Consider the following 16,033-nt stretch of genomic DNA (forward strand, 5'->3'; position numbering starts at 1 on the left):
ATTTTCCTCTGCAGGGTTTTAACCAGAAAGGGGCATAAGAATCTTTTCGGGCTGCTCGAATGCTCTGTGGTTTTGCCCTAGGTGCTGAGGGCATCAAATTGCTCAGTTTGCAAAACACCACCAAGCCCAACACTTGGGCTGCACACAGAAGACGGAACACGCCATAATTTATGGAGAGAATGAAGTCACACAGCAGGAGATTTCTCTGTATTTTCCGTTTATTTACGATTATATTTTGGAGAGGCAGATTTTACATGATAGCTTCAAACCAACCATTGTACATTAACCAAATTGTACACAAGCCATTTGAAAAAAGATCTAAAAATGTGCTTCGTTATTGGTATTATATAACATTTATCAAGCACCAAGAGTGTGCTAAGAGCTGTACAGAACACACGTAGAAAAGACACAGTCCTGCTTCCGTGGATCCCCACTGCTTAAGGGTCTTACACACACAACCTCACCTTGCATTTCACACTCTGTTATTCATAAGGCATAAATAAGTAAGTTTGTTGCATTTCTCTTTGTTAGTTAAGAAATAGCTAATACCCTTCCCGCCAACCGCCAACCGCCAACCGTCATACCAACCATGACTCTCAGCTGTGCCTTGAAATGCAAATGTCCATAGCACAACAGACAGGATATATGGATTTGGTATTCACACGATCGACCACGATATTCTTGCGGGTTGATTATAAGAGGAAGCGCATTGAAGCTCCGCCTTCACAAATGTCTCTGTACCACTGCATGGAGTCTTTCACCAGTGGCGGAGCTGTTTCCTTTTCAGCCAACCAACCAAAAGAGGTGCTACTGCTCTTGTCTTGATAAACGGGGAGCAAAAACAGTGTCTTGATTCCAAAAGAGGGGATCAGACCTAGGGCCAAGATACTCAGAGCCGTGACTGAACCAGCCCGTCAGATACCAATCGCGTAGCTGCAAGCTATAAAGTGCTAACGGCTTACGATCAGGTGGTCTTGAGTGATGTAAATATGATTTGCTGAACTGTCTCTGCAATTTAAAGAAGGGAGGGCTGGTGTAAAATGTCTGAGAACTGAGTGCTGGGAAATTCGCTTTTCTGCCAGGCTGTGTTCAGACCAAATTCAGATTGGGAAAGAGGATGAAATGATTCTAAATTGAATCACCGGCTAAGGAATTTGATTTCAAAATAATGCCTTCGGTCATAACTGAATTGGATTGTATGCTTTAAAAATGTAAGTGAGGGGCTGGTATTGTGGCTGGAAAGCCGCAGCCTGCAACGCTGGCATCCCAGTTCTTCTCTTGGCTGCTCCACTTCCGATCCAGCTCCCTGCTAAAGGCCTGCAAAAGGCAGTGGAAGATGACCCAAGCGTTTGGGCCCTTGCCACCCTGTGAGAGATCCTGGCTCCTGGCTTTGGCCTGGCCCAGTGCAGGCCATTGAGGTCATCGGGGAAGTGAACCAGCAGATGGAAGATCTCTCTCTCTCTCTCTCCCTCTCTTTCTATAACTCTGAGTTTCAAATAAATAAAGTCTTTTAAAATATAAGTAGAAGAAGATGAATTTTGCTAAGGTACAGGAAATTGTACCTTACATAAAAATGCCAGAGAGAGCAGTAGAAGATGGCACCCAAAACAAGCGATAAACAGGACGGTCCCTGTGCCGCCTGCAGGGAGCTCACTGTAGAAGGTGGGCGTAGATGTCTCCACCCCAGCCAGACCTGCTCCACTCTGCAAGTGGAGGGACAGGAGGAACCAGGGGAGGTCCAGAGAGCTTGGAATTGACTGCGAGACAGCATCAACCATGAACTTCACCTTCGAATGACCTCAAGACTCCAATCATCCATTAGCTTCAAGCCATGGGGAAGGTCTGTAACCTCCATGTCGGACCCGGCACCACTGGGGAGAGGGCGACCCCTTTCCAGAGAATACAACCTTACCTTTGGCCTTCACGGTCCGGTTTCCTGGGCTGTGAGCAGGTATGGACGTTTCCATCATGTGACAACGACACTGAGTTGTATTTTAAAGCTGCACTGGACTTGGAGCAGGACGGAATGTCTCTGGCTGCCTCCCCAGATTCAAAAACTGCAGAAGAAGATTCTGTGGGCCTTCCGTCTCTGGCTCGGGGCAGGGCTTAGAGCCACGCCCTCACTACGTAGCTAGGTAGGCACAGGGCCCAAACTGGGCCCACTGGGAACAGACTCACCCAAGGGCAGTGCTGAAAGTGTTTTGGTCCAGCCCCCGTGATCCTACCTGTCAAGCGGAAGAGTCCGGTTGGGATTTGGGATTTGACCCGGTCTCTCTTATCCTGGGCTGGTACCCATCAGCTCTTCCGCACACAATAGAGCAAGAGGCTGAGAACTACCATGGCTGATGCTCTGGTAGCTTAACCTGTGGCAAAGAGGGGCACGGAGGGGTCCGAACGTGGTGTGGGGGCTTATCCTCTTTGGAGTGAGAGCAACAGCCTTGTCGAAAGCGCCCAGCCCAAAACAGAGCACCAAAAGGCGGAAACTCTGACAATAGACAAAAGATTTCATTTTCAACGATATATCCTCAGTTTTCCATACTAAGGCTTAAGTTTCAATCACCTGATGGCAAACGCATACAGAAACACGACCACAGAAACGGATAACACAGAAGGGCTCTAGAGACAACGCCTCCCTCATTTGTTAACATCACAGAATTTACTGATGACCCCTTAGTGGCGAGCAATAGAATCAGACACGGCAAACTAAGCAGTACTCGGAATTTTCGTAGGACGGACGCTGGAGTCCTATTGCTTTAAAAATGGAGGTGCTTCCCAAGTCCCACGCACAGGAATTTAAAACACCGTCCGCAGGGACCGTTGTCAGGGCCCAAGTTTATTTGCTTTCCACACTGCCAGCAGAATTTTAGGCGACTGGGTTCTGTCCATCATTCTCCTCTTTATCTTGGATGATGCGTCCATCTGTCCGGTCCTATCAAAGCACCATTCCGCAGGGGGTACTGAGATGAAACTTCCGGGAATTTGCAACAGCTTCATGTACACTGGAGAAACCTCGCTCTCAATCATTGAACAGAAAAGACAAGAAAGAGACACTGGCATTTAGATAGACATCTAGATAGATAACTGGTTAAATAGATAATATTTTTTGCACTGCTGACAGGTCTTCAGGACGGTGGAGTATATTGAGAAGGTCTCAGTGCCTTTATCTTACGACGGAACGAGCTTCGGCCACGGACAGAGGCTGGCTGGGGGCACGCGGGAACCACGGGGACAGTTAGAATGTCAGTGTGGCCGCTGTCTGTACTCTTCAAGGCACAAGGACAAGTCTTCATCTCAGGTGTGAACGGAGCCTCTGGCACCAGCAGGAGCCAGGAAATCCAGGCGTGCAGCCACAGCCCAAAGCACGGACGGGAGAGCCTCCGGGGGTGGCCGTGATCCCCCAGCATTGACCTTGTGACCATCAGCAGGGAGCTCCCCGGTGGCCGGGGAGGGGCGGGTCTCCCGGCCTGAACACCTCGGCCCCATGTGCACGGGAAGCACATGCGATGCACCCAGTTCGGCGGTCCCACTCCTTGCTGCCTCGGGACGAGGAGGAAGCGTCAGGATGTTTCCAGAAGGATCTGCAAGGACTCAGACGTGTCCGTCGTGATGAGAGCAGAAAGCCCTTGGTAAGAGTCAGCGGAGAAGCAGTGGTCTGCCGGGAGCCACGCCCTGCCCCTGCCCCAGCAACGAACACGGACATTAAGGAAAAGAGAGTTTGTCTCGCCTTGCTGTCTCCCCAAGCTTCTTCGAAATACACAGCTATTAAATACCTCCTGTGTAACTTATTCCCCACCAAGAAACCTCACCAAACGAGAAAGGGTGAGGTCAGCCTCCCCCTTCTTTTTCCGCTTGGGCTCTTCCATTCGGAGTCACCGACAGTCCGTTACATTCTTTCAGTGGGAAGAGATATTGCACTTCTAAAAACTGCTGCATCGGTGCGTGATTAAGTCAGAGCTAACAGGTAGATTTCTCCGGAGAAGGTGTAGACGGCTACCTTCAGCGTTGTTGGGACATGTGGTGCCATCTCCATGTCCGCACACCGTGGCCTCGCCGCCGTGAGGAGCCGGATGGAGCTGGGGCGTCCACGGGCTCAGGATTTCATCGTGCAGATGGGGACAACGATGACCAGGACGACGGTGCACGCGGCGGCGGCGATCAGAGCCGCTATCTTGCAGACCTTGGCTCGCCGGAATTCAGCCTCCTTCCGTTTTAATAGCGAATCGTACCCTGGAGTATAAATATCTTCCATCCAATATTCTAAGTTGTTGGGGTTTAGAGATTCTTGCGTCTAAAAGCAGAGAGAAGACAGGAGAGACAGGGTGAACGCCCGAAGCCAGGGCGATGACACTGTGTGACAATAGTGTGGCTTGCCACGGACAGAGGTGACCACGCTCGTGACCCTGCCCCCACCAGCCCCAGGCTCCACGAGCCACAGAACCCAAGCCCCTCCCCAGCTGCAAATGGCAAGAATCTTCAACTGTGAAATCGAAGTGAGGCTGAGACATACAGGACTCTGAAGGCCAAGGCCAGCCACCCCCTCCCTCCACCAAAGGAGTCACCGGAAAATGTTCTCTCCCCCCAGGCGGTAAGGACAGACCTGCTGGAAGGCAGGCTAACAGACCATCTCTTTCTCGGAGAAAATCAAAGGCAGCTCCAAGATAAGGGTTCAAACAAAACACAAGATGTTTCCATTTCAAACATTTTGTCTGAGCAAGCACAGGCCACAGCTCAAAGTCACGGTCTACAGACCTGGGACCGGTCAGCCCCACACGCCAGGCCTGCCTGAACCACAACGCTAAACTTGGTGCAGCTTCTACCAAAGACAAAGCCCCCATGGACACAGGAGCATGGACTCGGCTCCCAGGCTCCCTGAGATGAGACAAATGCCTGCAGGAAGACCAATGGCTGTAACCCACTCCCACGGCGTAGGCACGGCTCTGTCTCGGGGCTGACGTCGAATAATGCCCAGGCTTCCGGCACTGTGGTCTCACCACTCACACAGCCGCCTTCCAGATGCAACAGTGCACAGTGCCTTCTCCCTGCTGGGGGCCCCCACCCCAGCTCACACCACTGCAGACAGCAGCCTCCCGAGCCCTCTGCTCCCTGCATCCATCTGCTTCCTGCCAGCCTCCTGCTAACCCACGTGCTCCTAGGGCTCTAATTATTCATTTATTTTTATTTGAGAGGCAGAGAGAGAGAGATTGAGTGTTCCCCGATCCACGGGTTCCCTCCCCAAATGCCCAAAATGACCAAAGCTGGGCTGGGCGGGAGCTGAAGCCCCCCGGAGGCAGGAACTCAATCCAGGCCTCCTATTCGGGCAGTGGGAAGCCGTCTCCTGGAGCCATCATCATCACCTCTGCATTTGCAGGAAATTACAGTCAGGAGCCAAAGCCGGGACATAGGCATCGTCTCCAGTGTCTTCACCACTGGGCCAAAACCTGCCCCTCCTTGGGTTTTGTTCCCATCCTGTCGCTAAGAATCTTCTAGAACAAGGCTTGGCAGACTGTGGCCTGGCAGGCCAGCTCCAACCTGTCAACCCATCTTGGTACAGTCTTTAAAGGAAGAATGGTTATTACATCGTTGAATAGCGGGAGAAGATCACTACAACAATAATATTTCATAAAGTGTGAAAGTGATAGAAAATGCAAACCTCAAGTTTCCAAAAAATCAAGGTTTTACGGGCACGCAGCCGTGCCCGTTGGGGGATGAGCCGCCTGCAGCTGCCGAAGCAGCAGCCAGAAGACCCACAGAGCCCAAGCACTGACTCCCCGACCCTTCACAGGAAACGTTTGCTGGCGCCAGTGCGCATCACAGGGCGGCGTTGTAGGATGGAAACAGGGGTTTCCTGGGGTCCCAGGAACTCCGCCAGGACCCCTTCCTCACGCACACAAAATGCTGCAGACTGCTTGTTGACTTCCGCAGGTTCCCTGGAGGGCTGGCAGGTGGCACCAGCCACCAGGGCGCCCATGATACAAACCAGGCTCTTTACAGAGTCCACAGAGACGCATATTAGGAAGAAGCCAAGTGGGGGTCTCAAAAAAAAAATTGTGGCAAAGGATTCCATGTTCTCACGAACATTGTGAAGTCCCCTGCTACAGGGTGTTCTGTTCAGCCACGCAGGCTTTGCAAAAATCTCCCTGCTACAGGAACCGGGGCTGGAGTCCTGGCGGTGGGGTGTTGGGTGGGGGACCTGTCCTGAGTTGCCCTGGGCAGTTCCGGCCACTAAAGTACACGTCTTCATGCTTGGACCACAGCCCCCGCCCCCACAGAGCTCCACCCTCTGCAGGGCACTAAGGAACCAGTCTGAGTGAACCAGCAATCGAGTGGACACTCCTCAAAGGAGACCCGCGGGGTGTCGGCCTGCAGCCATGGGTGAGGGGCCAGGCTCAGGCCGGGGGTGCAGCTGAGATAATCCACTCTCCTCCCTGCTCTGCCAACAGCTGGCCCAGCAGACACACAGGGCAAACGACACATCGGATCCCGTTCCTGCTGCACTCCGGCTCTGCAGAGGGAAACTGGCCTGCTTCCCTCGTTCGCTACACTGTATGAGGGGCTAGGCCTCCGCCTGTGAAATAAACTATTTTTTAATTAGTTTTTTCCGTAACTGCAAGCTCCAGTGGCACCGAGTAGCAGGGAGGTAATTGCGAGGTTTCCAGGGACCCCGGCGAGCGTACTCAGCCGTCAACGGCGCCTGCCACACCGGCACCTATGCCCACGCCCTCAGGCGGGCACCACAGCGGGCACACTCCACGCTGATGACGGGGGAGCCCGAGGAGACGCTAAAGCTGCCCCAAGACAGCCCCTCCACCTTCGCCTTCTGTGCACGGCTCCCCCTGCTTCGCTGCGGGCATCCTCCTGGGGCTCCTGCGCCCTCATTCCCTGTAGCTTGTGCAACCGGACACTCTGTCCTTTGCATCTGTAATTAACCTCACCTCTGCAACCTGAGCGCCTATTTTTACTTCTTTTTTTTTTTTTTTTTTTTTTTTTTTTGTAATTGTGTCTTTATGCCTATAGACATTGGCACACGAGGATCGCACCTGTCTGGGAGGCCAGAATCTCCCCCTGCATCTTCCCCTAACAGCCAATGAGTCCTTCGATTCAGCTCGCTCTTTCAAGGTCATCGCGCGTCACTGGCGAAATGCTGGTTATAGCAACGAGTGGAGCCGCCCACCCCTGCTGGCCTTTCTAACTCGCCAGCCCAGGAGCCCACCTGCGGGGGAACCAAACCCTCGTCTAGCCTGCTTGCCCGTGGCAAGATGACAGAGGGGGAAGCAGCCCCAAGGGACAAGGGACTCGCAACACACACGGCACAGAACACGCATGACATGGGAGGGACGAGGACAAACCGCCCGCTCCGGATGTGGCCCGAGTTGCCCATTCCCATAACTGGACCCACGAGAAACAAATGCCATTGCAGCTCCTCTTTTTTTTCTTTGCCAGGAAGCTCCTCATGGGAGACTGGGGGGTGGGGGTGGGGGGGTGGAGAGGGAACGGGAGGGGAAGGGCGTGGGACAGCTCGTCCAGCGGCTCAGTGTGGATTCAGGTTCGAGTGCTTCCTGGGGTCTGCAGTCCCCCGATTGTCAACCGGTCATACAATTTCCTGCTGCGCAGTCCGCCCCCACGCCTGGACCTGAGAGGGTGCTGTGCACCGTGCACAGTCGATCAAGTTGAACTCAGCGCTTTGGAAACTCAAAGTCTTTTCACCCGGCCACGCCCCCGCCTCCCACAGTCCCCTGGGTTTTTAGAGCTAGGTCAATTTCAGGGAAGTCCTGCCACAGTGACCCCTGCAGGCAGCTCTCCGCCACTGCACCTCATGCTCAGGGTCAACGCTGAGATCAGCAGGTGACCAGCACTCCCCAGGGCGGGACCTCACTGCCCACAAGGCCGAGCCCACTTCTGGGGAACAGGTTCTGCCTTTGTTCCCAGGGTGAGGTGGAGACACAGAGAGACGTGATGCGAATGGGACCACGTAGAGCCGCCCACCACGATGAAAGTGTGGCCCCAACCCAGCCCTGCCTCTGGGTGAACAAGACACAACAGCCTGGACAGAGTTTCCAGCTGTGGCTCTTACCTGGGGCTGCTCCGAATGGAAACACAGTCCATAGCTCCCACAAATATGCTTATCCCACGCGCTACACATGGAAGGAGAAATCAGCTCGGATGGCATGAAACAGTTTGGCTCGGGTCTCGTGGGCAAACACTAGAATCTGCGCTTGTAGACAGAGTCTTGAACGCATTGTTAGCAAGTCAACCAGCCCAGAGATACAAGAACAAAGCAAGCCCAAGAGTCCCCGCGTGGACTCCAGCTCCGACTCACTCAAGGTCAAGTTCCGTGGTGGGGGGTGGGGGCGGGGCAGGAGTAGTGGGGGCCCCGGGGAGTTGGAAGGGGAGGGCTTGGGCTGGTCTAAGCCATCCGTGGCCCCTTGCCTGCACCTGCCAGGGCACAGCCCGGCTGCCCCCGCCCGCCTGCCCCAGTGCTGCGAGAGGCTCACCTGCAGGTCCAGGGCTGCGAGCTTGCCCTTGTCGCCCGCATTCCGTGCGTACTCCTCCACGGTCCACGACGGCTGGCCCCGCTTCACCTCGGCCAGCTCGGTCAGCCGCATGTCCGTGTACAGGGGGTTGCTCTTCATGTGGGCCTTGAGGGAGGCGGGGTAGGGGTGGGGGCTGAACACCTGCTCCACCAGGAAGCCGTCTTTGGGCTGCTTGGGCGGTCGGGGCTGTCGGGGAAGGTCATACTGTCTGTCAGCCTGCAGAGGGGGAGGGACACAGAGAAGCGGCACGGATGGGGGGGCGGGGGTTTCCCCAGTGACGCCGGGCCCTGCACACAGCCAGGCGGCAACATGCAGCCGATCGCACACACACAGGAAGCCTCTCAGCTCCTGCTGATTCCAGTCCTAGCGTGAGCAGTGAAGGGCTTGTTTAATCCGTACCCCGCCATTCCCGTCATAAACCCCACCCTCAGTCACTTGCCCCAGGACGCACAGGGGCTCTGGGGTGGGGCTGGGGTGTCCCCCTGATCCTCCAGCTTCAAAGAGCGTTAGCTTAACTGCTGCTGTTTCACACCCCTCTGTCGTGACCTGGGCCAGACGGACCCGTGCATGCTGTTGGCTTGCCAGGAAGGAGGAAGCCTTCTGGAACTTTCTAACTTCAGGTCATCCGATCTCCACACAGGAGTGTCACCTCCTCCAGGAAGCGCTCCCTGGCCCAGCAAGATGGGGGCATGGTGTCCACCTCTGGGATCTCTTAGAATCATGGACAGACCCTGGGCCTGTAGCTGCGTGTGGGGCCATTGCTGCACCTGCTGGGGCACAGCCCGGTCTCCCCACCCTGCCTGCCTGCCCCGGCTGTCTCCCCCACTAGACAGTGAGCTCCTGGAAGGCAGGGGGTGCCCTGCTGGCCTCTTTCTCCTGCCCAGCAGCAGGGAGGTGTCCAGGGGACAGGGGTCCAGGAAGTAAGACAGGCAGTCTTGTGGGTGCGAGTACCAGGACAACACAACAGAGCGGTGGGAAAAGGAGTCCAGGCCGCACGCCAGAGGAAGTGGCTGTGCCGGCTGGGGAGGAGCCCGCCTGTTGGCAATGCTGGCCCCTGGCTCTTGTCCAGAAACATCCCCCTGTGTATTCCCACCCCCGGCCACCAAGGCCGGCGACACAGAACGCAGGAGGAACCCGGCAAAACCCAAACAAGGAAATGGGGCTGCCTTCTCGTTTTTTTCTCACTCATCAAAGCTAAAGGGCCTTCGAAGAGGCTTCCCTGCCTGGAATCTCTCTGCTCGCTGGTTCCACCCAACACCCAGAGCGCGTGCAGGGCTGCACAGACAGCGGCGGGATAAGAACCCACGCCAGCCGCTGTAGGAGCAGCCTGGGTCACCGATGGCTGACTGTGTGTCCACCACCCCGCCCAAGCCGGTGCAGGGCCCGTGCCACCTCACTGCACCTCCCCACTCACACTGGGTCTCAGCTGTTGCTGTCCCCAGTACAGATATGGACACCTGGGTCAGAGAGACTGACCCAGTGTCACGCAGCTATGAAGTGGTAGAACTGGGATTTGAACCTGTGCTTGTCCCAAGACCAGAAGCTGAAATGCTGCTCACACCTCTTCCTGCCACTGAGGCGTCTCCCTTCCAGCTCAGCATTCACTCTCCATACATGAGATATCTACATTTTTAGATTTTTAAAAATTTACTTGGAAGGCAGAGAGACAGAGAGACTCAGCTTCCATCCACTGGTTCATGCCCTAAATGGCTGTGACAGGCCAGTCCAGAATGGGCCAGGCTGCAGCCAGGAGCCTGGCACTGTAGCCGGGTCACCCCCGTGAGTGATACAATACGTCCTTAAGTAATGGTTTTATGTGCACTATGTCTGAGCACAGAGAATTCGAGGCTGGGAAAGCACCGGTTCCTGGGAAAGCTGCCAAAGGCCCAGGAGGCGAGAGGAAGCCTTGAGCCGAAGGTGGGACGGAGCCCAGCACAGAGCAGGTGGCTCAGCCCCAGCTACTGGGGAGTGAATCAGCAGATGGGAGAAGATCTCTTTCTGTCTGTCTGTCTACCTGATTGACCTCTACCTTTCCAATAAATGATGTGAAAGATGTGAAAGAAAGAAAGAAAGAAAGAAAGAAAAGAAAAGAAAAGAAAAGAAAAGAAAAGAAAAGAAAAGAAAAGAAAAGAAAAGAAAAGAAAAGAAATTGGGGCACAACACATTCTTTAAAAGCAGGGTGGGCGATGCCGTGGCATAGGCAATGCAGTCCCTGAAGGGGACAGGTCACTCTGCACGCTTCGGCAGTCACCGCCGTCATTACATGGGCTGGGCCCTGCTGCTTCTGAAGGGACAGGAAGACATCCCCGGTGCACCTGCCCGCTCCCGCCCAGCCCCCAACCCTTGAGAGTCTGTCCTCACAGCCCCGGGGCCTTCTGGCATCGGCAGCACGTAAGCCTGCGGTCCTCCCAGCTGAACAACTTGGCGAGACACACACACTGCACCTGCCATCGCCTTGGTTCTAACAGAGCCTGCCCGCCCAGAAGCACCCCCCCCCCGCCCCCGCCCGTTGCTTAACAGAGCATGCGTGGCTCCGCCTCGCACCAAGCGCTGGGATCCAGCCGGTGCCCATCGAGGCCAAGTGAAATTTCTATTTACCTCTTTGGATTTGCGATGCCAGTCCTTGTTGTCTGCCGGGCCCGCGTCTTTCCTCTCCTCGCCGCCCAGGCCCGCGCGGTTGGCGTAGGTGATGGTGCGCCAGTCTCTGGGCGAATTGGAGATGCTGGCGATTTTGGATTCGGTGGCGCTGTTCTCCTCGGTCAAGGACCTGGAGGACGGCCTGGTGAAGAGGCTTTTCTTCAAGGCCTGCACACGCAGGCTCTCGCTGTTGCTCCCGCTGGCGTCGGAGCAGCACCAGTCGGCGCTGTTCTCCAGGGTGGGTCCGTGGGAGCCTCCGTGCGCCCGGAACCCGCGGGGAGAGGCAGTGTCGTCGGACGGAGCCTCGCTCGTCAGGGAGTTCAGATCCACCTGCACGCTCACCTTCTCCGGCTGCTGCATTTTCTGGTCCAGTTTGTTGAGTTTGCCCAAGACCTGGGAGATCTCCTCGCGGACTCCGGACAGGGACTCCAGCTTGCGCTCGATCTCGCCGATCCGCAGCACCAGTTTGCACACGCTGGTCTTCAGCTCCTCCTCCGAGTGGTGTAGGGCCTTGTCCCCCTTGCCGCCGCCGGGGACCCCGTTGGCCACCTTGGGGCGGTGGCGCTCTGGGGAGCTGTCGCCGTCGGACTTGTGCAGCTGGGACAGGGACCCGGTGCTGTTGTAACAGGACGAGTGCATCACCCCCGTGGAGCCGCTGATGCTCATGTCGTCCAGGAATCGGAAGATGTCGCTGATGTCGTCGCTGACGATCTCCGAGTCGTCGTCCGAGTGCTTCCTGGCGTGCCTGTCTACGTACTTGCCCTGCCCGGAGGCGCACAAGTCTTTGGCTTTCTTGGGCTCCAGCACGTGCTGCTCCGTCTGGGTGCCCACGCTGCTGGTGTCGGAGCTGAGCTGCCCGCTGGTGCAGCTGATGCTCTTGTCTTTGAACTTTTTGACCGGCTCGTGCTTCTCCAGGTCGACGGGGGATGGGATCTCTTTAGCCTTGAGCCCGTTGGGCTTGGCTGCGTAGCTCACCGGGAGAATGGGTGGCTGCTCCTTGGGCGCCAGGTAAGCCGGGCGTCTGTCTGGGGCTGGGAAACCGGGCGCCGGGCTGCTTGAATTCTGATAGCACAGCTTCTCCCCGGACGGATTCCTGGTGAAAAAGGACCGCTCGAAATCAGGGACTTCCTCCGTGTTCAGGCTCCAGCTTTTGGCTGGCCACGGGGTCTGCTTGCTGGGCCGCCCGGGGCAGCGCCTGGCCTCCTGGGTCCCCAGCACCGGCGTGGGTCCGAAGTACGTGGAGGCTTGAAGGTCGTCCAGGCTCTCGTGCTTGACCCGCCGTTTGTCAGGCACCGGGGAATAGCCGGGATTCAGGTACTGGCTGTTGTAGGGCATCTCGAAGCTGTGGTTAAAGAAGGGCGGCTTGTGGGGCTCCTTCCGCCCCGGGGGCTCCCCACACTCCCCCTCTGCTTTGCTGGCAGGGCCCACCAGACTGGGGGAGACGGGCATGAGGTTGTGAAAGTCCTCTTTGAAGATGTTCCTCTTCTGGACACAGGACGGGACCACGAAGGGCTCCTCGCTGGAGACGAAGGCGTCCTTGATGCCTTGGCCGATGGACAGCGAGTCCTGGTCGGAGATGGACTCGTTCTCGATGTCCATGGGGAAGTAGGTCCTCTGCATCTCACAGGGCCGTGGGCTGGCCACGGAGTAGGGGGCCAGGGCCTGCAGCCTGTCCAGCGAGGCCGCCCGGTGCTTCCCCTCTTTGCCCACGCCCAGCAGGAAGTTCGGCTCGGAGGCAGGGACGAACTGCGGGCAGTCCTTGCACTCCATCTTGCGGCCCTTGGAGGACTGCCTGGAGGGGTAGCCCCGGCTGAAAGGCCTGTCACTCAGCTCGCAGTTGAGCGACTCACACTCGGCCGCTGCACACATCTCCACGTCCGACCGGCACGACTCAAACGAAGCCTCCTTTCTGCGTATTTTCTGGCGGCTGCCGGGCAGCTTCTCCTTGGCCGCACCGCCGTTCATCTGGATCAGGTTGAATATCGTCACGATGTCTGCCGCCACCATGATCTTCTTCGACTGCTGGTTGTTCACATTGCATTTCATCTTGTCCTTGAAGAGCGTGGCTGGGAAATTGGGGTCGAGGCAAGCCGTGTAGAACAGCACGCTTCTCAGCTTGGCCAGCTGCGTCAGGTCGAACCGTGCGCACAGGGACTTGCACAGGTCCTGATAGGAAACCGTGTTCTGCTTGCTATCCAGCTCCTCCAAGATCTTCATCAGGAAGAGAGAAGTCTCCTGATTGGCCTCCATGATTGAGAACGTGTGGAGGGCGCTCTGCCTACGCGGGAACTTCCGGGCAGGGTCTACAGGGGGGACAGCACGAGAGAGGGAGGTGGAGAAGAGGATTGTAAACATCACAGGAACACACATAAAGAAGACATTTGCATGACTAACAACCTATCAGGGGGCCTGTGCTGTGGCCTAGCGGTGGCCTGCAGTGCTGCCATCCCGTATGGGCACCAGTTCGAGTCCCAGCTGCTCCACTTCCCATCCAGCTCTCTGCTGTGGCCTGGGAAGGCAGTAGAAGATGGCCCAAGTCCTTGGGCCCCTGCACCCGGGTAGGAGACCAAGAAGAAGCTCCTGGCTCCTGGCTTCAGATCGTCATAGCTTTGGCCGTTGCAGCCATCTGGGGAGTGAACCAGCGGATGGAAGACCTCTCTCTCTCTCTCTCTTGCTTTCTTCTTTCTCCTTTAAAGTAACCAGCTGACATCTGACCATGTCCCTCTGACCACTTCATCATGCATAGCCACAGTCCAAGTTCAATCACTGCCCTAGATTGTTCTTTTATGTAAAGTGCACACCCAGCAGGAGCAGACATGCTAAGTGTGCACAGGCTTGGGTTCTGACGAATGCCACTGCCTGTGTTGTAACCAGCTCCCCTGTAAAGATCTAGGGAGACCCACAGCTACCAGAAACTCCCTTCTGCCTCTTCCTGCTTCTTTTGTTTGGCAGGTGATTTTTATTTTTTCTTTGAATTCTCCATCTTCTCTAGAATTCCTACAAGAGCACATATTAATTTGTGATCACCAGACATGGACAAAACCATCTACGCCAACTGATGTGGCGTGGGAACATGTAAATATCAATCCAAATGTTTGATAAAATCTTCCCAAGAGAAGGCAAGGTCCCTCGATGCTAAATCCGGAAATTGCTTGTGCGATTGATGAGGATACAGACAGTGTCCCCTGTCCAGCCGCACACTGCTTAGGAAACAAATTTTGGGGCCAGTGCTGTGACGTAGCAGGTTAAGCCACCTGCTGCAATGCTGGTGTCCTCTATGTGCACCGGTTTGAGTTCTGGCTGCTCCACTTCCGATCCAGCTCCGTGCTAACGCGCCTGGGAAAGCAGCAGAAGATGGGCCAGGTGCTTGGGCCCCTGCACCCACATGGGAGACTGGATGGAGCTCCTGGCTCCTGGCTTCAGCCTGGCCCAACCTCAGCTGTTGTGGCCATTTGGGGAGTGAACCCGTAAACCAGTAGATAAAAGATTCTCTCTCTCTCTCTCTCTCTCTCTCTCTCTCTCTCTGTCCCTCTTCTCCTCACTCCAATTCTACATTTCAAAAAATAAATAAAATCTTTTTTTAAAGAAAGAAGATATTGAGCACTGCTTCATTGATTTGAAGGTTGGCCGGGTCCCCACGGGTCCAGCCATCTCCCACAGTAACATTGCGTTTTCCTTGGGTTCAGCTGCAGCACCTGGAGGCCAAGGGCTCCCCGCCCCCATCCTGGGGCAGCCGCTGCCATTGGGCTTCTCCCAGCATTTGCTTGGTCTCTCCCATGAGTGCTGGGATGCAGAGCCCCCGGCTCCCCCGCCCCAGCCTCTGAGCCCGCCAACAAGAGCCTGGTGGGTCAGGATGCACTGGCTTATTCCAGGTGGAGAACCACCCGTCACGTTTAGGTTTCAAGGAAACAGATGGGTGCAGATATCAGCACAGAGGCCGAAAGCGTGTCACGAAGGGAGCCGCGGGACAAGGCACGCGTGTGGCATGGGTTCCTCAGTGTCTCTAACCACCTCACCCGTGGAGCCCGCCCAGCCACTGCTCCCTGCCCCCACGTGACACTCACTGTCCCTCCTGGCACCCAGCCGCGGCCTTGGGTACCGCACTCAGAGTTGTCAATCCGAATTCCTGGGCGTGGTCTAGGACAGCAGGCCACCAGGATCTCAGCACAGCCCTCTGACTGACTGAGAAGCCGCTTCTAGACGGGAGGGCAGCTGGGGCATTGGAGTGTGGTGACTGGAGAGCATTAGTGACAGAAGCGCACAGACCTGGGCTCAGACCCCAGCCCCGCCCGCACACAACCCCCAGCCTCAGCCTCCTCCTCTGTAACCACGCATGTGACCAGCAAGCACAGGTAAGCACTTAATAACGAGATGCCCAAATGACAGCCATTCAACAAATGGCAGAAGAAATCCGCCAGAGCCAGTGGGTTTATGCCTCACAGCGCCCCCTGCAGGCCATGAAATTTTTTTTAATTGATGCCTAGTCATTGTCTACATTTATGTGATTCGCTCCCTCCCATCAGACAAAGGACAAGGCACGTCACAAAGAGCAGGATCTCTGCTTCTCTCTCTTCACATTACAACGTCTTGAAAGACTTCATTTGCCACCGTCTTTAGACCAGAGATCAGGGTCTCCCTCCCTCCCTCCACACCACTCCGGCAGGAAAATCAGCTGTCGTACTGCCTGTTCACTAGGAAGAAAGTCCAGAAACCGATTCCATGAGCAAGTTCTGAGGCCAGAGATTGAATAAACAGGGTGCCCTCTAGGCCCCCTCATCTTCCAGGACTCCTAGCCCATCCCTCCCTGGCCCTCACCCCGTGCACCTGCCTCACGTCTCCTTGAAGGCAATCAGCGCTGAGTACCG

The 16,033-nt window shown here is 55.9% G+C and overlaps 1 protein-coding gene across 3 annotated transcripts in view; it reads right to left on the reverse strand.

Moving 5' to 3' along the window:
• Positions 1 to 200: 200 nt before the first annotated feature.
• The window catches only part of MINAR1 (membrane integral NOTCH2 associated receptor 1), a 33,807-nt gene continuing 17,974 nt past the window's right edge, over positions 201 to 16,033 (reverse strand). The window contains exons 2-5 of one of the 3 annotated variants that reach the window (XM_070053396.2): positions 11,130 to 13,471; positions 8,493 to 8,747; positions 8,072 to 8,132; positions 4,154 to 4,288 (exon numbers count right to left, since the gene is read on the reverse strand). In XM_070053396.2, the coding sequence (XP_069909497.1) occupies positions 8,121 to 8,132; positions 8,493 to 8,747; positions 11,130 to 13,418 (2,556 nt within the window). In that variant the 5' untranslated portion in view covers positions 13,419 to 13,471 and the 3' untranslated portion in view covers positions 4,154 to 4,288; positions 8,072 to 8,120. Of the gene's footprint in view, positions 4,289 to 8,071; positions 8,133 to 8,492; positions 8,748 to 11,129; positions 13,472 to 16,033 lie in introns of all 3 variants that reach the window. The other 2 variants (XM_089309541.1, XM_070053395.2) reach the window with 2 other exon arrangements.

This window comes from Oryctolagus cuniculus, chromosome 12, assembly GCF_051225735.1.
Source record: "Oryctolagus cuniculus isolate XC-2025 breed Fujian yellow rabbit chromosome 12, ASM5122573v1, whole genome shotgun sequence".
In the NCBI taxonomy this organism is placed as follows: Eukaryota; Metazoa; Chordata; class Mammalia; order Lagomorpha; family Leporidae; genus Oryctolagus; species Oryctolagus cuniculus.